The sequence below is a fragment of the Zalophus californianus genome, chromosome 16 (assembly GCF_009762305.2).
Source record: "Zalophus californianus isolate mZalCal1 chromosome 16, mZalCal1.pri.v2, whole genome shotgun sequence".
Taxonomy (NCBI): domain Eukaryota; kingdom Metazoa; phylum Chordata; class Mammalia; order Carnivora; family Otariidae; genus Zalophus; species Zalophus californianus.
Window position 1 is genome coordinate 56582352 of NC_045610.1, and position 26069 is coordinate 56608420.

General features: G+C 46.6%; 2 protein-coding genes and 1 long non-coding RNA gene across 5 annotated transcripts; 1 reads left to right on the top strand and 2 right to left on the bottom strand.

Moving 5' to 3' along the window:
• Positions 1–294: 294 nt before the first annotated feature.
• On the bottom strand, positions 295–2782 carry NT5C (5', 3'-nucleotidase, cytosolic). Of its 3 annotated transcripts, none has more exons than XR_003525085.2 (5): positions 2121–2782; positions 1225–1325; positions 1111–1146; positions 783–897; positions 295–667 (listed from the first exon to the last, which is right to left on the bottom strand). XR_003525085.2 is itself a non-coding variant. In XM_027624558.2 (5 exons), the coding sequence occupies exons 1-5, from the start codon at positions 2316–2318 to the stop codon at positions 507–509; spliced, it is 636 nt and encodes a 211-aa protein (XP_027480359.1). In that variant the 5' UTR covers positions 2319–2385; the 3' UTR covers positions 295–506. The 3 variants fall into 3 exon arrangements, 2 of the variants coding, with proteins under 2 accessions (XP_027480359.1, XP_027480360.1); XM_027624558.2 differs by having other exon boundaries at positions 1086–1146; positions 2121–2385; XM_027624559.2 differs by lacking the exon at positions 1225–1325 and having other exon boundaries at positions 2121–2385.
• On the top strand, positions 2759–9649 carry LOC113939004. The gene is made up of 3 exons (XR_003525086.1): positions 2759–2892; positions 4008–4120; positions 9258–9649. It is a non-coding gene; the product is annotated as an uncharacterized LOC113939004 (long non-coding RNA).
• JPT1 (Jupiter microtubule associated homolog 1) lies at positions 4596–24148 on the bottom strand. Its single transcript, XM_027624560.2, has 5 exons — positions 23959–24148; positions 14425–14567; positions 13970–14067; positions 12911–12929; positions 4596–5628 (listed from the first exon to the last, which is right to left on the bottom strand). The coding sequence occupies exons 1-5, from the start codon at positions 24012–24014 to the stop codon at positions 5480–5482; spliced, it is 465 nt and encodes a 154-aa protein (XP_027480361.1). The 5' UTR covers positions 24015–24148; the 3' UTR covers positions 4596–5479.
• Between the last annotated feature and the right edge of the window lie 1921 nt (positions 24149–26069).

Consider the following 26069-nt stretch of genomic DNA (forward strand, 5'->3'; position numbering starts at 1 on the left):
GTCCACAGTGTACACTGGTCAGCACGGGGGAGGCAGTATGGGATCCCCATGGAAAGTTGAGGTTCAGGAGCAATGGGGAGCTTCCTGGCCTCCCTTCTGCACTCCCTCAAGGTTGACCTCTAACACGGCCAAGGAAAAGACGCAAGAGAGATGGTGTCTGAGATGTGGAGGTGGGGCAGGTTCTGGAGCCACTGGACTAAGGACACGAGGGAGGAGAAAGCCTATCAGCCTGTATTCCGACTGCCCCTTCTAGGGCTCCTGGCCCTTTACTTTCCTGAATAAAGGGCCTTTAAAGAGTGGTGAGTCAAAGTGTTTTATTAAAAAGGTTCCTGAGTGATTTTCCCACCATGTTTCCTTGCCAGCCATCTTGTTGGGTTCCAGGTGGCTGGCTTTTGAGAATGGAGGTTACTGTGTCTCCCTGTTCCACGGTGCTGGGGGCCACCTCCACGACACTGACCTGCCATTCAGCTCTGCTGGGGTTCCCTGCTGGCCTGCCTTCCCTTCCTTCAGCTACTATCCACTATTCTGGCCCCCCGCTTGCTTTCTATGATCTCCCTCCAGTTGTCACTCCAAGAGAGCAGCCGTCTCCTTGTTGGGCATAGGGCTAGGTGCTGGTTGTGGCAGCAGGTGAACAAGATGTGCTCCCAGCTTGGGGTCTCCTCTTGGCCTGGGGCAGGACATGGGAGAAAGGCAGTGAGATGCAGTCAGTAATCTATTTTACTCCCTCTCTCTAATCCCAGCAGGCCAGATGCCTGAAAGGTTGCCAGAAAAACAGGTCTAACCTCGAATGGTGTCCTTGTCATCAATGAGCAGGTCCCCCAAGACCATCGTCTTGTCCCTCGTCAGGATAATGCGCTCCACAAACTGGGGCCCCAGGTGATTCTCCACCCAGCGGTACTGCAGTGAGGACACAGGTCTGTCAGTAGGGCCAGTGAGTAAATAGGTGGGAATAGGGTCTCCAGCCTTTGAGAGATGCTGCTCCCCTCCCCCCCCACACACACTTCCTGTGTTTTAAGTTCTGCTGGTTTATTTTAAGCATCAGAACTTAGGAAGCCGTTTGCTATGAAGGACTGGGGTAACCGCACCTTCTCACCCACACAGTGTTCATACTTCAGCAGAGGGCTGGAGCAGATGAAGACCTCCGTGCTGCGTGGAAGGGGCACGGGTTAGTTAGGGTGGTACGGGCCCTTACTCCACCGCCCCTCCCTCTCTGCCCTTCCTCACTCCTGCATGTTGTTCATCTCCTGCATGGCTTCCAAGGCTCCAGGGATAGGCTCCAAGTCTAGGAAAAAGCCTGGGGCTTCATACACACTGGCAACTTTGTCCTGAAAGAAACCGTGTTCTTGTCCCAGCTTCTGCCTCCAGCAGATCTAGCCCCAGGGAGGACTCTCAAAGTAAGATTCCTGGGGGACCTGTTCCCAAATCAGAGCCACAGGGAAAGGATTTTACATAGGGGGAAGCATTCTTCCAGACTTTCTTGTCCAGGGTGAACAAAGGATTCTGAAGTGAGGATTCTGTTAAACAGAAAGGGGGTGTCTCTGGAAACGGAGCTGAGGCAGTCTTGCCCAAGGGGAGGGCTCCCATTCCTAGAAGCCCTGTGCGGTCGGGCTCCCTGCTTCCGGGGACACTGTGGGGTCGGGGCACCTGGCTCCCGGGGAAACTGTGCGGTCGGGGCTCCCGCTCCTGGCGACAATGTGGGGTCCAGGCTCCCGCTCCTGGAGACACTGTGTGGTCGGGGCACCTGGCTCCCCGGCTCTCTGTGGGGTCGGGGCTCCCGCTCCCGGGGACATTGTATGGTCGGGGCACTTAGCCCTGGCGACAACGTGGGGTCCAGGCTCCCGCTCCTGGAGACACTGTGTGGTCGGGGCACCTGGCTCCCCGGCTCTCTGTGGGGTCGGGGCTCCCGCTCCCGGGGACATTGTATGGTCGGGGCACTTGGCCCTGGCGACAACGTGGGGTCCAGGCTCCCGCTCCCGGGTACACTGCGTGGTCGGGGCACCTGGCTCGCCGGCTCTCTGTGGGTGGGGACGCCCGGCTTCCGAGCGCCCTGTGGGGTCGGGGCTTCTGCTCCCAGGGTCACTGTGGGGTAGGAGCTCCCCTCCCGCTCTCTCCCTACCTACCGCCAGGTCCGGCCGCAGGGCTCGGTACTGCTCGCGGGCGAGGAAGCCGCGGCGCTCTTCCAGCGTCACGTGCGGTTCCCCAGGGAAGCGGCGGCGGAAGCCCCGCAGGAGGCCCGCCTCGAAGTCGGCCAGCACGCCGTCCATGTCCACCAGCACCCGCACGGGGCGCGCGCGCCGCGCTGCCATCGCCGCCGCCATCGCTGCGGCCGCCGGGCAGGGGAAGGACGAGGTTGCCGAGGGTCGGGGGGTGGGGGTGGGGAGAGCGGGCGCCCGGCCCGCAACTTCCGGAGGCGCGGGGTGGGAGGGCGCTCCGGGTCTCATTTGCATGGGGCGCCCGGGAACGCGGCCCTGCGGGAGCGCGCGGCCTTTCCAAGGCGGCGGCGCGAGGCGGCCTGAGAGTGCGCCCGCGTGCACGTCCGCTCCCCCTCCCCCACTCCGCAGAGGACGACCCCAAATCCTGCGAAGGCCTCAGGGTTCCTTAAACTTGTGGGGCTGGCGCGACCCCTAGAATCCCGACCTCGAGTCCCGGGGCCACCGCCCTCCCTGCTTGTGGGGCGGGACGCAGGAACACGCCGGACGCCGGACCCCGGACCAAAGGCCCCAGGGCCCGACTCATGGAGGCGCCCAGTAACTTTGAAGTGAAAGACTGTTGAAGACCCCTGGCTCGCGTGAGTCGAGCTCCTAGGAGACGAACTCCTAAACCAGAGTTGGGGCTGGGAGCGTCCGCTTTGAACATCTAGTTCCACCCCGAGACGATTTCCACCCAGCTCAGGTAATCGGCAATGTTCTTTCTGTGGAACTGACGTCTGCTCTAGAATTGGCAGTTACAGCCCCGTCTAGAACACGCGGAACACTAAGTTTCGTTGATGCTCCTTTGTAGACTTTACGCCATTTTATGACCACATCCAAATAGATTTGCCTACAAACTGTAAACTCAGATTTGGTTAAGTGACCCATCTTCCTGTAGTTCCCCATCTGAACACCCCGGTACTTCCAAAACCAATGTTAACAGGAGCATTACAAAGGGGAGACTAGTGTCTTGTTCTAAAGTGATCTAATTAAAAAGCCTTGAAGAGGTATAATCGGCAACAGTCCTCCACGGTTCCCCCCCCCTTCCCACTCACATCACACAACCTGAGTGTAAAGTCCAAACTCAATGAAATACTGGTTGTTCTGCCATCATTATCTTAGTATCATTCAACTCCACTTTCTAGACCCTAAGCTTTCTAAGTAGACAATGTAACACCCTGAGCAAACATGTTTACATAGAATTTCTTAAAATCTGTTCTGATAATATCATAATGACTGACAGCACTGTCCCTCCTTCACAATACTTGAAGTTTGATTAGGCACTTCTCTTCATAAAATTTATTAAAAAACAAAACACTGAAGTTACAAGTTGTGACACAAATCAGGGACATCTCTTTTCCAGGATCCCGACCATTAGAGAGAAGGGCACAGACAGGGTTCCTACTTCCTAAAAGTCCTAATAGAAACCATAACTCAGGCTAGTATTTGTAGGGCTAACCTGTTTTAGTGAAATTGGACAGATTCTGTAATAAAGCTGCTGACTTCATTTTCCAAATGCGTTGCATCATAAGGGAGAAAGACTTTACACCCCCCAGAACCTATAAATACCCTTATTCTTCCCAAGGAAATGTCCAATAGTTCAAATGAACCAGTGGTTATGCTCATCATCTCAGAGGTCTCACTTTTTAAGATAGGAAATTGGTCCCTAAATGACAAGCCAGAGAACACAGTTTAGTAGTGTAGCTAGACCTAAAAGCCAAGTCTCCATGCCCAATTTGGACAGTTAATATAGCATGTCGATCTAGAACTTTCTGCCTAGAACCTAAAGAGCTTTTTCCTTATCTTCTGTCTCCTCAGGTCCTCATGCCCCTTCCTTTGGAGTCCTCTTCTGTAACCTCTCACCGTTGAGAGACACCTTGCAAGATGAGAGGACTTAAAATCTTACATGTTACTACTGCCCAGCACAAAGGGTAGGTGGAGAATCTAAAATATATTGGCTAATAATTATTTTGCCTATCATTTATCCATACTACTCATGTATTTTATTACCACAGATATCATTTTGGTGTTTTGAACACCTGCTGTAACTTTAAACTTTAAAAGTTTAAAAGTTTGTTGCACTTTTTTTTTTTTTAAGATTTTTTATTTATTCATTTGTGAGAGAGACAGAGAGAGCAAAAGCAGTGGGAGAGGCAGAGGGAGAGGGAGAAGCAGACTCCCCGCCGAGCAGGGAGCCCGATACGGGACTCGATCCCAGGACCCTGGGACCATGACCTGAGCCGAAGGCAGACGCCCAACCATCTGAGCCACCCAGGCGCCCAGTTTGTTGCACTTGAATGACTCATCAATCCTTGGGCAATAGGATTTAGGGTAACAGAAAAAAAAAAAGCAACTGAACAGGTAGAACACTGAAACAATCTCAAAAAGATGACACAGGACACAATGTTTCAAAATTTGTACATCGTTTACTTGAAGCAACAGTCCAGGATTGTGAAGTACAACACACATTTTAAGGATGAGACTTCAGTTCATGGTCAAGCACCAGCATCATGCACACAGCTTCAAGTTACCTAAGAAGAGCACTGCCCCCTTGGGGTCTGTTCGCCACGAAGACCCACTTCCATGTGGCCACCGCCCTTGCTTGCTTACCACTTGGAATTTGTCATTTGAGCGCACATCGAAGCCTTCCTCTGCATGAGAGCAGCGGGCTTAGCTCATCAGCTAGTCGAGTTAGTATCTGGCTTATTTCTTAAGGTTCAAAAATTTAAAAGGCAGTTTTTTGCTTTGCAGGCAGCAAGGCATGAGGCGCCGGCCTCTACTGTTCCATATGGCACAGGAAGATGCTTTTAGCAAAGGGCACTGGCAAGATAGGCCAACAACAAGTAGGTTTGGCAATAAAGACAACCCTGTGTTTGGGGGTCGGAAGGATCGGTGCCTGTGGACTGTTTACTGGTCTGTCCAGTCAAGGCTTGGTAAACCCAAGTAAAGCTGACAAGAAAAGGGTTTTAAAAACCTCAGTACAAAAGATCCTCTAACACATTTGGAACCAAATTGTTCTTAAAAACACTGTACTAAGTGTCACAAAACTTTCCCTCCAATCTACTACTAGAAAACACTCATGCCATGGCCTACAGACCCAGAGGAATCAGGACAGATAAAGAGAAACCTGTTCTTTGAAAAAAAAAAAAAAAAAAAAAGACAGCAGTACATAAAGTGCTTCTTTTTTAATGAAAACAAATCCAAAAGATGTACAGTCAGGCTCAAGTTGTGCAGTTCACAAGCATGGAGAAAACAAACAAACAAAACGACAGAGTTCAAGAGAATCGGAGCTAACCCAGGACGAGGCTGGACTTGCCACCAGGGGGGTTTCTTCGGGATGGCACCGGGGCCGGAGCCACTGGGCTGGGCACAGGGGCAGCGGGCACGGGCTTCTCCTCACTCTGCCCCAGGTTGGCCTGCAAGTCTGTGTCCACGTTTTCTAGGAAAACAGAAGGAAGTTAAGGCTAACAACTATTTCCAGGTAAGACAAAAAGTCTTAAGATTTTCTTGGATGATGGTTCAAATCATACCTGGAGATACCAAATCATACCTAAAGAAGGCAACAGTCATTCAACCATGTTCCCACAACCCAAAACTAACCACTGTTAGGTCTTTTGTCATATTTGTCCCCAGGCCTTTTTCTGTGTATGTTTTCTAAATTATACACATATATGAAGATGTATTTTATTTTTTTTTTATAGGTTTATTAGAGAGAGAGTGCAGGGGGAGGGACAGGTGTCCTGAAGATGTAAGTATTTTAAATTAGAACATTACAGATAAGTGGGGCACCTGGGTGGCTCAGTCGGTTAAGCGTCTGACTCTGGATTTTGGCTCAGGTTGTGATCTCAGGGTCTTGAAATCAAGCCTCACATGGGGCTCCGTGCTCAGCAGGGAGTCTGCTTGAGATTCTCTCTCCCTCTGCCCCTCCCCACTGCACTCTCTTTCTCTAAAATAAAAGAACATTACAGATAAGCTATAGGCCCCTGACCCCCTAATATACCTCCACATGTGTCTCTTCTCTCAACTCCCAGAGTGCCTACTGTGGAGTTGTGTCTAGTCCCTTTGTTTAATGAATATTTATATTTTATTCCCAACAGATAATACATACTCCTGTTTTTTGTTTTTGTTTTATTTGACAAAAATGATACAAACTTCCTTTATTTACACTCTTAGAAATTTACCCATTTATACGCATAGTCATAATTCACCTTAATTGCTTTATGGTATTGTATCACAGAGTCTATCCATATGTTTGACATAATATAGTATTGTATTTGCTCTATTGATAGCAAAAAATTGGAACCAACCCAATCATTCCAAACAAAGCTGTAACGTAGATAGTCTAGAGCAGGTGCCCACAGGGATACAAGGGCTCCCATCTTCAATATGAATAGACACTGCACATCATCTCCCAAGAGGCTGTCCTGTGCTCTACCCCCAACCTGCGTCAGAGTACACTGTCTGTACAGCTTTGCGCACCCACCATTTGATAACCACCTCACTTTAAAATTTGCCAAACTGGGGCGCCTGGGTGGCTCAGTCAGTTAAGCGGCTGCCTTCAGCTCAGGTCATGATCCCTGGGGTCCTGGGATCGAGCCCCACGTCCGGCTCCCTGCTCAGTGGAGAGCCTGCTTCTCCCTCTCTCTCTGCCTGCCACTCTGCCTACTTGTGCTTTCTCTCTCTGTGTCAAATAATAAAATGTTTAAAAAAAAATACCATTTAAAAAATAAATAAAATTTGACAAACTAATGGGTGATGTTATTTCATTCCTGTTTGGTGTTACATTTCCATGATTACTAGGTGAGCTTGATTTTTCTTTTCAAGTAGGCTCCACGCCCAGAGCGGAGCCCAATGCGGAGCTGGAACTCCTGACTCTGAGATCAAGACCTGAGCTGAGATCTGGAGTCGCCTGCGTGTGCTCTCTCTAACAAAACAAAAAAAAGAAAGAGTTGGACATTTAACTGAGCCACCCAGGCGCCCCTTGATTTCTTTTTCTAACCACAAAGATAATCCACTGTACTGACATCATTTATTAAAGATCTACCTTTCCCCTACTGACTTATAATATCTCCACTAATCAGGTCATTCCCATTTATATTAACTGGGTACTTTCCATGTCAAAGTCTTGAGAATTAGTGCATTATTACCAACATCCTAGACTTTGCTTGATGATCCACTAATCTGTGAAATTCCCAACAAAACATAATATTCTCTTTTTTTTTTTAAGATTTTATTTATTTAGGGGCGCCTGGGTGGCTCAGTTGGTTAAGCAACTGCCTTCGGCTCGGGTCATGATCCTGGAGTCCCGGGATCAAGTCCCACATCAGGCTCCCCGCTCAGCGGGGAGTCTGCTTCTCCCTCTGACCCTCTTCCCTCTCATGCTCTCTGTCTCTCATTCTCTCTCTCTCAAATAAATAAATAAAATCTTTAAAAAAAATTTTATTTATTTATTTGACAGAGAGACAGCGAGAGAGGGAACACAAGCAGGAGGAGTGGGAGAGGGAGAAACAGGCTTCCCGCTGAGCAGGGAGCCCGATGCGGGGTTCGATCCCAGCACCCTGGGATCATGACCTGAGCCGAAGGCAGAAGCTTAACGACTGAGCCACCCAGGCACCCCCAAACATATATTCTTCATGAGGCAGTTTCCAAACATGGAAAAGTCTTTGTTCCAAGTCAAAAGTGCCTGCAAAAGGCCAGGTCTCATTTCAGTGTTAAACTACCAAATTCAATTCAGTTGCATATTCTAACACCTGCTCTAGAATAAAATCTCTCTCTCTCTCTCATTCTTTCTTACACATACACACAAAGGCACCTTTAGTGTAAGAAACCAAATACTAATTCATAAAACCTGAAAGAAAACTACCTTAAGGTTTAAAGACATTTATTCCCTCCCCTAGATTTAGGAGTTCCAAAACCCTGGAAGCAATAGAAGAGAAATAACTAGTTATAATCTAAGAACGTCACATGGACTCATACTGGACACCAGTGAAAAAGTTCTGATGTTGAAAAAATGTACTGTTCTGATGTTGAAAAAATGTACTTTAAGTCCCTCAAAGACTAACCGTTAAAAGTTCATATTCCTAAAACCACTTGTACCAAGTTTTTGGTTTAGCCGACTTCAATACTGAGAAGTCCAAGGGGGAAGAGGTTTAAGATCAGAAACTCAACAAAAAACTCAGAAATAGGGGTTCCTGGGTGGCTCAACGGGTTAAGCGTGGGCCTTTGGCTCAGGTCTGCTCAGCAGGGAGCCTGCTCCTCCCTCTCCCCCTCTCCCCTGCTCGTGCTTTCTCTTTCTCAAATAAATAAATAAAATCTTAAAAAAAAAAAAAAACTCAGAAATATGCTACTTCTGCTTCTGACCTTTTATGAAAATTTGGAACATTCTATAGAGGTAACATAACACATACAATGTTCTATACTATTACCAACTACAAGTAAAAATCAGTATGAAGCTTTCCAAAATGACAGCCCTGTAGTTATAAACAACAGTGTAGCAAGAAAGGGTCATCCCCCCCCCCCCCCGCCGTTTCCCATTGCCACATTCTTGTTGCACAAGAAGCAGGATCAAATGCATCAAAATTAACTACCCAAGTCCTCTGATAAGGACTTAAATATGTCCCATTTACTGTAAATACAAACAAAACCCAAAAACTGACATCCTGAAACAATCCAAGATGGTCAAATACAGAGCATGAACTCCACCTGAACCAGCCTATTGATTTAAACAGTTTTGCTGCTGCTGCTAGGACTTGGCCTCACCACTACACATGCTCTAACAGTTCCCCATTGTCTGTCTGGATCAGGCAGTTATAGGAGTACTACTAAAGGACACAACATTACCTTGCACCTCTACTGTGGTCATTTATTTCCATAAAATTTCCATAAAATGATTTTTATTTTTTTAAGACTTTTTTTTTTTTTTCAAGTAATGTCCACACCCAACGTGGGGCTTGAACTCACAACCCCGAGATCAAGAATTGTCTGCTTCATGGACTGAGCCAGCCAGGTGCCCCTCCAATAAAGTGATTTTTATTTTATTATCTTTTTTTAAATTTTTATATTTTTTAGAAAGACTGACTGCCACGTGCAGCGCCTCAGTTGGATGTGTCTAGAGTCTTCAAAGCTTGACTACCCTACGTTCTCCTAACAAATGGACCTTGAGAGCTTGTTTGGAGGGTCTAGCAGGGGAGCACAACTACTCGTATACCTTTGACCGAAGAACAGTCCTCCTCTGTCGGGGAAGGTCGTCCTCTTCGACCGAGCGTGCAGCTTCGGGAGGGACGCACATGGAATGGTGAGGGAGGAAGGGGACACCCGCCTTGCTAGCCAGATCAGCCGATCAATGGGGTGACAGATGTCGCAGCCAGATTGCCCTCACATCCTTATTATCATTTTTTTTTTATTTTAAGTAGGTTCCATGCCCAACATGGAGCTCAAACTCATGACCTCGAAATCAGGAGTCTCAGGCGCCTGGGTGGCTCAGTCGTTAAGCGTCTGCCTTCGGCTCAGGTCATGATCCCAGGGTCCTGGGATCGAGTCCCTGCTTCTCCCTCTCCCACTCCCCCTGCTTGTGTTCCCTCTCTCACTGTGTCTCTGTCAAATAAATAAATAAAATCTTTAAAAAAAAAAAATCAGGAGTTTCATGCTCTACTGACCGAGCCAGCCAGGTACCCCTCCATAAAATGATTTTTAGATAAATCAAGCTCACACCCACCAATCTTATATTTGCCTTTCATTATTAAGGGAACAGTTTTGGGGGCGCCTGGGTGGCTCAGTTGGTTGAGCGGCTGCCTTCGGCTTGGGTCATAATCCCAGGGTCCTAGGATCGAGCCCCATGTCTGGCTCCCTGCTCGGCGGACAGCCTGCTTCTACCTCTTCCTCTGCCCCTGCTGTTCTGCCTACTTGTGCTCTCTATCTCTCTGTCAAATAAATAAAATCTTTAAAAAAAAAACAAAACAGTTTTGTCTTTCACGACTAGATAACATGTGAAAGAAAAAAAAAGGCACATATGGAGAATAAACAAGAGCAGGCCTTAATTTAAATGCTCCTTTGTCTAGTCAGAAATACTCCAGCCGGAAAGAATGGAAGCTAGTCTGTTACTCCATCCCTTTAGTCTATAATGAGGCAAGTACAGGCACTGAGAGTAAGGCTTTAGAAACTTACACAGGACCTGACAGAGAAAGCTTTTGTCTGTTGAATCTAATAACTGAAAAATGGGACTTTAAACACAAACACTGGGGCGCCTGGGTGGCTCTGTCAGTTAAGCGTCTGCCTTTGGCTCAGGTCATGATCCCAGGGTTCTGGGATTGAGCCCCACATCGTGCTCCCTGCTCAGCAGGGAGTCTGCTTCTCCTTCTGCCCCTCCCTCCCATGCTCACTCTCTCTCAAATAAATAAAATCTTTGGGGCGCCTGGGTGGCTCAGTCATTGAGCGTCTGCCTTCGGCTCGGGTCATGGTCCCGGTGTCCTGGGATTGAGCCCTGCATCGGGCTTCCCGCTCAGCGGGAGGCCTGCTTCTCCCTCTCACACTCCCCCTGCTTGTGTTCCTACTCCCTATCTCTCTCTCTCTTTCATATAAATAAATAAATAAATAAAATCTTTAAAAAATAATAAAAAAATAAACACAAACACTTCTACTATAATACCTATCTTAAATACTCCTGACTTGTCTTTCTTCCTTGGCACATCAATGAGGTCACTGAACAGACACTTACATCAGAATAAATGATATAGTGGTTTATTATAAGAATGAAAGAATTAGAACATCAAGAAGTGCAGCCGACTGTCCAACTTGCCTAAAGGCGGGAAAGACTTCGACCTAAATCCCGTGGACCTTCTCCCTCTGCTACAGATTTCCCACATGCTTCCTTTAGCCATTCCTGTATTTCATTCCCCAAAAGAGGAAGGCAATTTTCCTTATGTCCAAACAAAATCTGTGTTACTTAAACTGAGTAGAAAGAAGAAAAATAAAAAATAAACTGAGTAGAGTAGCTTGACTTCAAAGTAGCTTGGCAGCAGGACTCTACGCCACCAGATGGATCTTGAATTCTTATGCCCCTTGTCACTTCACGACAAATGAACTAAAAGTAAAGGCTTGTCATACTACTCAGCGCAGGGTGCTGTTCACCTGAACAATCTATAACAAACTGAACTGGGGGAGAATTATTATTAGCAGGAATAATGACACATTTTTTTCCTAATTTCATCAGGGGCTCTCACATATTTCCCCAGGCTCCCCAGACTTCTAACTATATCCACTGTCCAAAAGTAGTGACTAAGGATTAGCTGATTCTTGCTAAGTAAGGTCTGATGTGGAAGTATTTCAGAAGATGAAAAGCAGCAAAACTGAAAAGCCCTGAAGATTTCTTTACCTCCAGAAGAGTCTTTGCAAACAGAACACACTGGACACAAACAATAACGAATTCATCTTCAGTCCAGTGAGACAGTGACTTGGGCACCGAGGAGGAACCCAGGTAATGCTCACAAAGGTTCAGGAGACTCTCCTCCCACCATGCCCATCAAGAAGCACTGTCTGAGGGGCGCCTGGGTGGCTCAGTCAGTGAAGCCTCTTCCTCTGGCTCAGGTCATGATCTCAGGGTCCTGGGATCAGGCCCTGGGTCAGGCTTCCTGCTCAGCAGGGCGTCTGCTTCTCCCTCTCCCTCTGCCCCTCCTCCCGCTCGTGCTCTCTTACTTACTCTCTCTCTTAAAAAAAATCTTTATTTTTTTTTTAAAGATTTTATTTATTTGACAGAGAGAGACACAGCGAGAGAGGGAACACAAGCAGGGGGAGTGGGAGAGGGAGAAGCAGGCTTCCTGCCAAGCAGGGAGCCCGATGTGGGGCTCGATCGATCCCAGGACCCTGAGATCATGACCTGAGCTGAAGGCAGACGCTTAACGACTGAGCCACCCAGGCGCCCCCAAAAAAATCTTTAAAAAAGAAAAGAAACGTCGTCTGAGAGGGCAGAAGAGGAATCTGGTTCTTAAACCTATTTCACAGGACGACTGCCTCACAAAATGTAATAGTAGAAAGAGGCCCTGAGGAAGCAGCCTCTTCCTTCTGGACCAGACGGCCTTCGGACGGCTGCATTTCACTGAGTCAACTTTCACCTGATTCCTACTGCCTGACACGCACGAGCCTTTCATTACATGCAGAAGTAATTCTCTGGCACTTGTTAAGGAAGTTCCAATAAATACTTCAAAGATTGAACATCATTAAATAAATGATTATAGCTCATTTCCACATCTAACTGGTAACATGGATGCTGAGAATTTACATCTGCCCCCTAAATCATCATCTACAAGATCACAGAGGTACCGACCGATGTCTTGCTGAATAAGCACCTCAGCATAAAATCAAACAAACTTGGCAAATTAAATGCTGTGGGCCAAGCTTGAAATGCCAGCACCTTATTACTAAAAAGCTCTCATTAAGAACAACAGACACCAGCCTGACTACTGTACACATATTTGTGAAAGACTCTCTGTTTTTCCTTTCTGGTGCATTTCTGACGTTGCTCTCACTGTGGCAGATGCAAACGTGGCCATGTTTGCTAACTTCCCAGTTTCATTTTTCTTTCCTCCCAACTCAGTGTGTGCCGGCACTTGGGGCAAAGCCAGGTTTCACTCCCCAGTCTCTTTCTCCAAGACATGATTTCAGTAAAAATTCCAATCTATGCTAAAACCATTTACAGAACCAGAAATTTGGGCTTCAGAAGGACTCACCATGAATGTCGCCTTCTCCCTAGAAAAGAAAAGAAATTTAAAATTTACTTCAGTTTTTCTTTTTCTTTTTTTTAAGTTAATTTTTTTCAGTAATCTCTACACCCAACATGGGGTTCAAACTCACAACCCTGAGATCGAGTCACATGCTCCTCTGACTGAGCCGGCCAGGTGCCCCTCAAAACTTATGCCAGATTTTAATTTTATAACAAACAAATAAAGCAGTCACAGTTCTGACAGGCTACTATCTATTTGAAACCAAATGTGAAATTTCATTTTGATGCAGTCAAGTCCAGGGTCAGGACACAAAACAATTACATTACGACCTTTACTTACTTCGGGACGAGGCGGAACAAAAATGCTGCAGGACAAGTTGCCCCAGTGCCAGCAATATCCAACACACCAAAAAACATGAACATTTCCATCAATGGCCTAATTCAATGAGCATTTCAGAGGATCTTTTATCAGAATGGGAAACTGGTAAATTTATCCTTCCATTCTCCCTCTCCTTATCCAGTTGCTGAAGGGGCTCTATAAATTCCAAACCCCACAGAGGTCTCTCCACATTTGCACAGCTAATGCCTCTGTGTGCTCGGAGGTCCCTGCTCACAGGCTTCTAGACACATCCCTGGGGGCATGGGACCATGCTCCTCTGCAGACACCTAAGGGTAACGCCCAGGCTGCAGTTCTCCTGGAGTTCGGCTCAAAACAATTGGGCAATGTTTGCCAACAACGAAAACAGTCTGAACTCACAAATGCTATTACATATGAGTTACACAGGAAATAAGTGTGATCCAGAAGTTCCCAAAATCAACAGTGAAGGAGAGAGACTAATCCTACTGGTAGAAGAGACATCTGAACAAACCCAGATATGTCACCTCACTTTTCTGACTTTATTCTTTATTGATCTTCCATTCCCAATATGGCCTCAGTCCCTTTCCTAATTATCTCTATGTGAGACTCCAGTGGTGGAACTGAAGCTCTTCGTACAATAGGAGAGAAGTGAATTTCTAAACTGTATTAACCTCAAAGCCCCTTTCCCCCCCATGTTGTCACACTGACCTTCAGATCTAAGAAGTCTCCAGCGTTCGCTTCAGAAGAGTTCCTTCTCTGGGGTCCAGATGACTCAGAATCCTCTCTGCCACCACTAGACTTGGCACCTGAATTAAAACATACTTTCGTGAGGAACACAACAGAAAGAACTAAAGCAAAAACAATTCTTTCGTGAGTGATGTTCGTGGTAGTCTCATATTACAAAATGAGCAAACAGGGTTAGGAGGGTTAACTGAGAGCTTAAAAATTCTACCAAATAACCCAATTTGACCTCAGTCCTTATTCTGACCCCTCAAGACTCAGCAGTTCCCACTTCTTGGTCCCAGTCTTTCCTCCACTGACAAGCTTTAACTGTTGTTGATCTCATTACGGTTGAGCTGGATTTTGCTCATCACACAAAACCAACTTTAGTTATTCATGCTGGGTCTGTCCCTTTTACCAGTGATCACAGATATAAGCAGTACCTGCCGACTTGGCCCATGAAGGAGGATTTTCCTCAGGTGTCCCAAAGATGCTAGATGCCATTTTGTTCCTCCTCACAGGCTGTTCTGCTGGTTCATCAAAGCCTAATGAAAAATTGGATCCACCGCCTGGAGGCCGCAAAACCCTTGGCATAATGGCAAAACATCCATTTCAGATCATACCAAAACATTTCTAGGCATAAATGTTTTCAAATAACTTTCATTTCATTTCCCTCACCCATTCGTTCCTCCTACCCCACCCCCCACAAGTGAGAGCTGCTAATGGGAAAAAGGAATTGATTCACCATGGTATAAATTCTACACTGGATCACACCAGTCAGAAGGGCTAGTGGCAGACAGACAAGAAACAACAAGTGTTTTTGTTTGTTTTTTTTGTTGTTGTTGTTGTTTTAAAGATTTTATTTATTTATTTGATGGAGAGAGCGAGAGAGCACAAGCAGGGGGAACAGTAGAGGGAGAGGGAGAAGCAGGTTCCCCGCCAAGCAGGGAGCCCGATGCGGGGCTCGATCCCAGGACCCTGGGATCATGACCTGAGCCGAAGGCGGACGCTTAACGACTGAGCCACCCAGGCGCCCCGAAACAACAAGTGTTGACGAGAATGTGGAGAAAGGAACCCTGTACAGTGTTTGTGGGAATGGAAATTGGTGCAGCCACTGTGGAAAACAGTACGGAGGGTCCTGAAAAAATTAATAATAGAAGTATCATATGACTCAGTAATTCCACTCTGGACATCTACCCGAAGAAAACAAAAACACTAATTTGGAAAGATATATGCACCCCTAAGTTTACTGCAGCATTATTTACAACAGGCAAGATATGGAAGCAGCCCAAGTGTCCACTGATAAAGGAACAGATAAAGAAGATGTGGTGTATGGGTACAATGGGATATTACTCAGCCATAAACAAGAATGAAACCTTGCCATTTGAGACAACATGGATGGATGTAGAGAGTATGAGGCTAAATGAAATAAGTCAGACAGAAACAAATACATGATTTCACTTCTACATGAAACCCAAAAAACAAACCAAATGAACAAACAAAAAACCCAGAAATAGACTCACAAACACAGAGAACAAACTGGTGGTGGCCAGAAGGGAGGGGGGGCAGGGGGATGGGTAAACCAGGTGAAGGGGATTAAGAGGTACCAATTTCCAGTTATAAAATAAGTAAGTCACAGGACTGAAAAGTACAGCAAAGGGAAAATAATAATATTGAATAAATTTGTATGGTGACACATGGACAACACTTATCGTGGTGGGCATCTCACAATGTATAGAATTGTCCAATATTATATGTTGTGCACCTGAGGCTAATATAATATTGTATGTCAACTATTCTCAATAAAAAAAACTGAATATTTGTAGTAAGGTTGTCTGACGCACAAGGCAGCTGAAAAAACCTGGTTGATGTCCCCTTTTAGGAGACAGCAAAAGACCTAACAGACCTTGCCTAATGGGCTTAGCTGGATATATTTGCAAAGAAGTTTAGAAGTGCATCTTGTTATTTATGTATTCAGAAGGCATTTCCATTTTTATTTCCAACAAAACTAAAAGTGGGAGAATAAACATGTAAAAGTTAAGTTGATCAATTTGGAAAACCAAGGAAAGCTTATGATACTCTCCTCCTGTCTGGGCGTCACCAGCGAGCCCTGTTTATACACCTCTAAAGCACGCTGCGTTCTCACTAGCAAACATGAGGGACTAACCACAAGGAGGAAGTCCAGACGAGACATTGGTGGAAGACTCCCAGCATGTTCGATAACCAGGCACCACTGGACACCCTCTATAGCTCTCGGTTCAGCAAGGAAACCCAGCACTGGCACATTTCCAGAGCTTCCTGCCTCGGGTTGATCAATGTGTTCCCTCCCTGGAAAAACTCAATTTAACTTGTCCTGTCACTGCTCGGAAAGAGAAAATGGACATGGTGTTACAGGAAGATTTTCTAACTACTAATTCTATTCCGTTATTGGGGACAGGAGTAGTCAGTCTGGTCTTCTACTTCTTCTTGAATCAGTTTGAGAAATATTTTTCCAGAAGGATGTCCATCTCATCCAAGTTCCCAAATAAATAACAATTGTCATTTGCAAATGATGCTCCTTACATTAGAAAGGAAAAATCAAAACATTTATGGCATAAATTCCCTTCTAAGTGCCCTTCTAAGGGCATTCCAAGTCTTGATTTTTTTTAATCTATTGTTGCATTTTGGGGCGCCTGGGTGGCTCAGTCGGTTGAGCGGCTGCCTTCGGCTCAGGTCATGATCCCAGGGTCCTGGGATCGAGCCCCGCATCAGCGGGAAGCCCACTTCTCCCTCTGCCTGCCTCTCTGCCTACTAGTGCATCTCTCTGTCAAATAAATAAATAAATAATCTTAAAAAAATAAATAAATCTATTGTTGCTTTTTTTTTTTAGATTTTATTTATTTATTTGACAGAGAGAGACATAGCGAGAGAGGGAACACAAGCAGGGGGAGAGGCAGAGGGAGAAGCAGGCTTCCCGCCGAGCAGGGACCCCGATGCGGGGCTTGATCCCAGGACCCTGGGATCATGACCTGAGCCGAAGGCAGATGTTTAACAACTGAGCCACCCAGGAGCCCCAAATCTATTGTTGCATTTTAAATATTTTCTCACTTCCATTATTTTCTTCTTTGGCCCACACATTATTTAAAAGTACATTTATAAGTTTCCAAACATAGGGGTCTTTTTGGTTTATTAATTTCTAGCTTTTTAATTATAACACAGACAACTGCCTGTATGACATGAATCCTCTGAAATTTGAGGAAAGGTGTTTTTAAGGCCTAATCTTTGGTCAACTTAATAAATCTATATATGTTTGAAAAGAATGTGTATTTGCCAATGTTCTATTGGTCTACTAGGATCAAGCCTACTAAATGTGAGTTGTTCAAATCTACTGATTTTTAAGTATGTTTTTTCACTTAATGAGGGAATCTATTAACAATTCCTACTACAATGAAGAGTTTGTCAGTTTCTCCTCAGAATTCTGAGTTTTCTCTCAAAAAGACTGCCACTGGGGACACCTGGGCAGCTCCAACGGTTAAGTGTCTGACTCTTGACTTCAGCTCAGGCCATGATCTCAGGGTCCTGGGATCTGCTCAGCAAAGAGTCTGCTGGAGGATTCTAACCCTCTCCCTCTGCCCCTCCCCACAACCACACACACACTTTCTCCTTCTAAAATAAATCTTTAAACCAAAAAAAAAAAAAAAAAAGGAGAAGAGGGGTGCCTGTTTGTCTCAGTCAGTAGATCCTGCAACTGTCAATCTCGGGGTCATGAGTTCAAGCCCCACATTGGGTGTAGAGATTACTTAAAAAAAGTATAAGAATCACAAGACAAGGGCACCTGCGTGGCTCAGTCGTTAGGCGTCTGCCTTCGGCTCGGGTCATGATCCCAGGGTCCTGGGATCGAGCCCCACATCAGGCTCCCCGCTCAGTGGGAGGCCTGCTTCTCCCTCTCCCACTCTCCCTGCTTGTGTTCCCTCTCTCGCTGTGTCTCTCTCTGTCAAATAAATAAATAAAATCTTAAAAAAAAAAAAGAATCACAAGACAAAAATGGACAAAAGGTACTAACAGGCAATTTAAAAATATGGATAGCAGAACGCCTGGGTGGCTCAGTCGTTATGCGTCTGCCTTCGGCTCAGGTCATGATCCCAGGGTCCTGGGATCGAGCCCAGCATCAGGCTCCCTGCTCCGTGGGAAGCCTGCTTCTCTGTCTCCCACTCCCCCTGCTGTGTTCCCTCTCTTGCTGTGTCTTTCTCTCTGTCAAATAAATAAATAAAATCAAAACAATAAAATAAAAATAAAAATATGCATAGCCTCGGGGCACCTGGGTGGCTCAGATGGTTAGGCATCTGCCTTCAACTCAGGTCATGATCCCGGGGTCCTGGGATCAAGCCCAGCGTCCGACTCCTGGCTCAGCGGGGAGCCTGCTTCTCCCTCTCCTTCTGCCTCTTCCCCTGCTCATGCTCTCTCTATCTCTGTGTCTCAAATGAATAAATAAAAAATCTATAAAAAAATAAAAATATGGATAGCCTCTAAACATTAAAAATTCAATCCCACTAGCAAATAAATGAAATTTAAAACAAAAGCATATATATTTTGCTTATCAGACTGGTAAATATGAAAAAAATGCCAATTGCCAGCACAATTAAAGTATGAGAGTATAAATTTGTACAAACTTTCTTTAAAAAAAAGATTTTTGGGGGCGCCTGGGTGGCTCAGTTGTTAAGCGTCTGCCCTCGGCTCAGGTCGTGATCCCAGGGTCCTGGGATCGAGACCCACATCGGGCTCCCTGCTCGGCGGGAAACCTGCTTCTCCCTCTCCCACTCCCCCACTTGTGTTCCCTCTCTCGCTGTGTCTCTCTCTGTCAAATAAATAAATAAAATTTTTTAAAAATAAATTAAAATTTTTAAAAAGATTTTTATTGGAGAGAGAGAGATAGAGACAGAGAGCACAAGCAGGGGGAAAGGCAGAGGGAGAGGGAGAAGCAGACTCCGCTGAGTTGGAGCCCAACACAGGGCTCGATCCCAGGACCTGGAGATCATGACCTGAGCTGAAGGCAGACACTTAACCATCTGAGCCACCCAGGCACCCCAAATTTGTACAAACTTTTTTTTTTTAGATTTTATTTACTTATTTGACAGAGAGAGACACAGCAAGCGCAGGAACACAAGCAGGGGGAGTGTGAGAGGAAGAAGCAGGTTTCCCGAAGAGCAGGGAGCCCGATGTGGGTCTCAATTCCAGGACCCTGGAATCATGACCTGAGCCGAAGGCAGACACTTAACCACTGAGCCACCCAGGCGCTCCTTGTACAGACTTTCTCAAGGATATTTTGATAGTATGTGTCAACTGTTTGCTTTTTATATGAACCGGCATTTCTACTTCCAGAAATTATCCTAATCAGATAACCAGATATATGTACAAGGGTATTCCTATAAAAATGTTAATCTGTTAATAAAATTGGGAATACCCTAACTGGCCCTTAATAGGGGCTTAGTTATCAAAGCATGTCCGTACAACAGAAAACTGGATACATTAGGGTCAGATTTACCTTCATTAGTAGATGTGAGAAGTTATTCAAAACACAACAAATGAAAAATGTTGGAAAACAAACGTAAGGCCAATTACGTTTTACATAAAATGCTGTGTATATAGAGAGATACACTTACCTAGTTGTGTGACCTTGGGAAAACTGCTTCACCTCTCTCTATGCTTTGGTTTTCTCTTCTAGAAGAAGAGGTTCATGGCAGTTGTCTTGTAAGACTATTCTAAGGATATCCTATAGACTGTGCTCAGAACAGAACCTAGAACATAGCCATCATAGCTACTAGCTACTATCATCTGAACTAGACATAAATGCCTGAGAATACATACACACAATGTTATCCAGGGTTTGTGCTCTCAGATGGGGTTTCAGGTGAATTTCAATGTCCTTTTTCATACTTCATATTTTTCTATATTGCCATTAATCCAAAATTCTTTTTTTTTTTTTAATTTTTTTTTTTTTATTTGAGAGAGAGAATGAGATAGAGAGAGCATGAGAGGGGGGAGGGTCAGAGGGAGAAGCAGACTCCCTGCTCAGCAGGGAGCCCGATGCGGGACTCGATCCTGGGACTCCAGGATCATGACCTGAGCCGAAGGCAGTTGCTTAACCAACTGAGCCACCCAGGCACCCTTTTTAAAGATTTTTTAAAAAGTAATCTCTACACCCAACATGGGGCTTGAACTCACAACCCCGAGATCAGGAGTCACATACTCCACCAACTGAGCCAGCCAGGTGCCCCAATCTAAAATTCTTGTAAAGGCAGCTTCTGGGACCCAGAATTCCCTGACAATGTTTCTTTTGACAATTCTAGTTTTCCCACTGGCCATGGCATGTGATCGTTCGTGGGTACCCATGTCCCCTTGCATCTTGCAACAGAAATCCTGATTCTCTGTTCCCTCGGGTGCAGCTGACACCCTGGCCTGGGCTCCCTACCACCGCCCCTTCCTACCTTGTCCCTGCTGCCCACAAGTCAGCAGAAGCAAGCCTTAGTTAAGCCCAGGCAGGGCTGAAGGTATCTTGACCAACTATCAACGGGCCTCTCCACCTTATCTAGTTCTTACCTTCTTCATCAATCCAGTCTAGCCACTTTCTTCACCTTTCCCTGAATAGTTGGTTCATCTCCACTTTGGGGTCTTTACTCCCATTCTTACTCAGGCCTAGAGCACTCTCTACCCTTTCCTCAAGGGCTCTTCAAAACCTAGCCTATCTCTTAAACCTCCACCTCCTCCATAAAGTCTATCAGTAAGTACAGAACCCTCCAGAGGCTCAAAGAATATCAGGCAGTACATGGAGGAAAGGATCCTCTCCTTCTGGTGTAAAGTGCCCAGAGCAAATGCTTTTGGACTGTGGGTCATGCGGTCTTTTGCAGTTATCCGGCTCTGCTGTGTAGCACAAAGGCAGCCCCAGACAACATGAAAACGAATGAGCACAGCTCTGTTCAAATAAAACTTTATTTACAGACACTGCATTTGATTTTCATGTAATTTCCACAAGTCAAGAAATGAATTTTTTTTACAACCATTTATGAATATAAAAATCAGGCACCCACTGCATTTGGCCCTTGGGTGATAGTTTGCTCGGCTCTGTTCTATCTGGTTCAACAGCCTCACTTTTAATGGCTCAGCTGGTTAAGCGTCCGACTCTGACTCTTTGTTTCAGCTCAGATCATGCTCTCCCACAATCGTTGTGGGATTGAGCCCCATATCTGGCTCCATGCTCAGCAGGGAGTCGGCTTGAGATTCTCTCTCTCCCTCTCCGTCTGCCCCTCCTCCCACTCACTCTCTCGCTCTCTCTCAAATAAATAAATCTTAAAAAAAAAAAGTGTGTCCAGGCATTTTATGAAGATGATTAATTGTAGGTTTGCTTAATTAAACTGTTTAAATCATAATTAAAGGTGTGTTATAAATTCTTAATAGGCTTTCTTTCATGTTAAAGTCTGAAGCAACCAGGTTTTTATCCGTCGTTCCCCAAATCAACAAAGACACCTGAAATAAAATCAAAATTAACTTGCTTCATTGTCATCCCCTTCACTCCTTAGAGATTAGAATGATTTTCCTTTCCATCATAATTAAACCCTCATGAATTATTTTAGCAAGATGAAAATCTCCAGAACCCTAGCAGGCTGGGAAGTATTTTTTGGTATTAAAAAAAGGTTGGGGGGGGAGATACTAGCACCCAAACACCAGCTTAAAAAGAAAGTCAAAGCTCTGAGCACCCAACTTTTTTAAAGGTCTGTGTTCCTCCCTCAATAGCAGGGAATACCTACTCCGATGACGTCAGTGTTGTAAAGCCCATTTGTAACAGTGAGACATCCCCAAACAAAGGATTTGGATCATAAGACAGAAATTATTTCAGTTTTATTTTTTAAGATCCTCCTATTCTTTCTGAACTAAACCAGGATTACATATTTGAGACTCAACAAAAATGTGCCCAAGTACTACGGATAGCAATTTTTTAAAAATTACTCTTTTTCTTTCTTCTTTCTTTAAACCCCAGAGTTCGCATGTGATCTTTGCAGATCATCCCCTACCAGACTAAATGTATAATGTGCTTATGGAGCCAGAAGAATGTTACTGCAGAAACAAGTGAAGAATTCAGGTAAACTTACAGAGGAAGGAGAGGTAAGAAGTAAACACAAGGACAAAGCTCCAGTCCTGAGATCACAATATTGGAGGGAAATTGATGACAAAAGGTGAATGAAAACACTTATTGTGCAGAACCAAAAACCATTCCAGTCTCACATTTCCAATACACATATCAAAAAACCAGCATGAGGAATTCATTTGACCCGGTTACTGAAATTCTTTATGCAGCACTAAACAGCACTTAACCCCAAAAGATAAAACCTGATTTTTTACATAATGTGTCAATTTTCACATTCCAATCACTACAGTCTAACCAGCAGAAAGTTGACCGCATGGCACAAAAAGAAAAACCAAGGTTCAGTGTGTTCCAGTGTCCTCTGAAAAAAATGATCTCATTGCAAGGATGACAACAGAAGAGGGAGTGACCAGTATTTTCATAGGTCTGTCCTACTCAAGGTCCCCAACCTGCCAGGACCCACCAATTTAGTTTTATAAATCTTTCCCACTCTTTTCTACATTGTGTAAGGGAAAGGAATGAGTTGAAAAGGGATGTCCAACCTCCCGCCTAAGACTCACTGCTGAGGCCAGCTTTTTGTCCCCAAGTTCTCCAACCCCCGTGAGGCACTATTTCACAGCCGTCTTCTTAGCCCCACAAAATGGCTCCCTTTGTGCCACTCGCCCAGGACCCCAAGGACCCGCACACGACAGCAGATCTTGATCAGTGAAGAATAGATGCCCAGAAAAAGTGGACCTAAGCTTCCTACAAGCCTTGAGCAGGATCCCAGAAATGCCTGTATGCACCTTAAAAGAACAGTATGCAATTAGCCGAGACAATGTGGACACCTTCCACCGGTTACAAACCCTTCCACCAAGTCAGGCAAGGGCTTGGAAAAGGGTTCCAGTCCAAACACCCAGTGCCCTCTTCCCCAAATGCAGTAGCCAGACTGGCCAGAAAGGCCCCGGCTTCCCAGGTAGAGATAGTACGGAAGAGACAATGGATGTCTCCGGCCCCGCCCAAGAACAGGAACCCTCCTCCAGCTCCGGAACGCGGGCCAGCGAAGAACTCGTTTGGCAAACGTCAAAGGGGGAAAGGGAAGAGGTGGGAAGCAAAGACCAAGGTCCGAGGGTTTGAGCGCAGAAAACCCACTCGGACTGGTTCAGCCCCTTTTCGTGTTCGGAGGTGGGCGCGGGAGGGGAAGGAGTAGGGGTCTTTCCTTTGTTAGCAGAGGGGAAGCACTTTGCAGAGGGCTGACGGCTGGTCCTGACGGGCGTGGGGGTCGCGATGACCAGCCCCGAACGACCACAAATAACACCTGCCGGGCGGGCCCCAGTGGGTAGGAGCCCGCAAGACTCGATTGCTGCGGCCGCAGGAGGTGACTGCCGCGCCGGGCGCGGGGCCGCCACCTGCCCCGGGCCAGAGGCAGGAGCGCGTGGCCGGGGGTGGGACAATGGGGCCTGACCAGGGCGCCCCGGGGGCTGCCCGGGCACCTGGGGGCCAAGACCACCGCCCTGCGGCCGGGCCAGCCGCGCCGCAAAGGGAAGGAAGCGAACCCTCTCCGCATGGCCCGACTACCGAAAGCCCGCCGCACTGCGAAGGCGAGCGGCCCCGGCCCTCCCCGGCCGACCCCTCGTTCCGGGGCAGCAATGAATGGGAGAGGAGCGGGAATCGGGCGGGGCCGGCGCGCCGGGCTTGCGGGACGGCACAAAGACGGAGCCGACTGCCGAGCCCCGCCGCCCGGCCGGGCACGAGCGCGGCGCCCCGGGCACATTGCCGCCAACGACCGGCCGCCCGGCCCCCGTGGCGCCGCCGGGCAGCGGCTCTCCCGCCCCCACCCTCCCGAGCTCCGCGCGGGGCGGGTGCGGCCCCGCAGCCTCACCGGGAGCTATTCCTGCTGTTGGGATCGACTCCCTTGAAGGTGGTGGTGGTGGTCATGGTGTCGAAGAGCGAGGTAGGCTGGAGCGGGAGCAGAGCGCTGAAAGGGTCAGGTCCGAGGGGCGCACAAGTGCTCCCCACCCGACCGCCAGCGACCGCTGCAGGAGCCTCCGCCACCGCCTGCTTCACCGGCCGCAGCCTTTATAAGGCTCGAAAAACACCCGCCCCCACCCTGCCGGTATTGGTCAATTCAAATAGCTTTTTTGTTCCTATTGGCTCCTTGGAGTGCCAAGCATCGTGCGGGCACCTTGATGGGCTGCGGTGGCCCCAGCTCAGCCTAAACCCGCCCCCTTCCTGGTCACGGTAGGTCTTTGGAAGTTCCCCCTCCCCCACCCCCAAATCTCGGTGATGATTGGACAAAGGACAAACCGGCCCCGCACTGGGCACAAGTTGTGCTCGCTGTCACTTGAGAAAGTTACCTGACCGAGGGAAAAGCTCGCCCTGGGCGAGTTGGAACCCACAAGCCGAGGACAGATTTGTCTTTACCATTCACTTACTTGCCTTACTCATGGAGAGATAGAGTAAGGCATGCTCCTCAAGGGATGAAAATTACTGCCACAAATTGACATTCATTGAATACCTACTGTGTGTCCCATTTGGAAATATGACCGTCTCAAAACAGCAGCACTATGAGTCAGCAACAGAAAGCAAGCCAAGATGATCCCTTTTAAAACGAGCCGAAATTCTTCACATTTTAATATTATTTAGCTGTCATGGGTGGTGCATGTACTAGACCAAAATTACAGTCGTTCCGATTTGAGGGCCTGTTCTAAGGCTGGTTAATGCTCGGTGGTGGGGAACAGTCACATCCCGTGCTACCAAGACTATGGAGCAGCCCTGGCCTCTGCAGCTGTTTATAACCCTTAAGTCATGACTCTTCCACCTGTCTGGGTAAATCTATCCCTGCAACAAATGCAGACAACACTTGGAGGGCTCAAGAATGGCTGTTTACAAGATCCTAACGGGAAAGTCTTGAGCAAACAAGGATGGAGGTCTTCCCATGTCCTGCATGTTTCCTCAAGGCAGACCTTTTTCAATATTTCCATAAAAATTAATCAACATTCCTCCTTGTGTAGCCTCCTCTTTCCTGGCAGTTGGAAGCTTGTATCCTTGGTTAACCACCCTCCTGGGTTTTCATGAAAAGCCAGAGAGAAGTTCTCTTCTAGAAGGCATGGATCATCTCTTTATGTGCTGACCACTTGTTTGGATTAAAGTCTTCCCATTCTTACAGGCTGGGCCTAAATTTCCAAAACTTTTATTTTTAATGATTTATTTTTTCCCAAAACTTATAAAACAAAAAACCCTTCAGACCAAGATAGCCGATGAGCAGACATGCCCTCCTTGAAAGTCATATAATTATCGACTAGGAGGTAAAGCAGAGTACGGTGGTTGCTATCTCAGGCTCCTATAGGAGAAATCAGGGCTTGAATCTGGACTTTTTTCTGAGCGCTAGTTTCCCATTTGTAAAATAAGGACAAGATAGTATTTCAATTGCACAGAGTTCTGAGGACTGAATGAGATAATGGTTGGAAAGTGCTTGGTTCTACATGTAAGAGGTCAAAGTGACAGTGATGCTTATTACTAGACATACTTGGAAAGTAATCACAAACTTTTTTTTTTAAGGATTTTATTTGACAGAGAGAGACACAGTGAGAGAGGGAACACAAGCAGGGGGAGTGGGAGAGGGAGAAGCAGGCCCACCGCAGAGCAGGGAGCCCGACGCGGGGCTCGATCCCAGGAGCCTGGGATCATGACCTGAGCTGAAGGCAGACGCTTAACCGACTGAACTGCCCAGGCGCCCCTATCACAAACGTTTTAATCTGGGGGCACCTGGGCGGGAAGCCTGCTTCTCCCTCTCCCTCTGCCTGTCACTCCCCCTGCTTATGCGCTCGCTGTCTCTCTGTCAAATAAATTTTAAAAAAAGTTTTAATAATCTGAAATTGTCTTTTATGTGTTAAATGAGGGGTTTGGACAAATCTTCCAATGGGTCCCTAAGTAGGCTCCACACCCAACATGGGGCTTGAACTTACAACCCTGAGATCGAGAGTCCGTTGC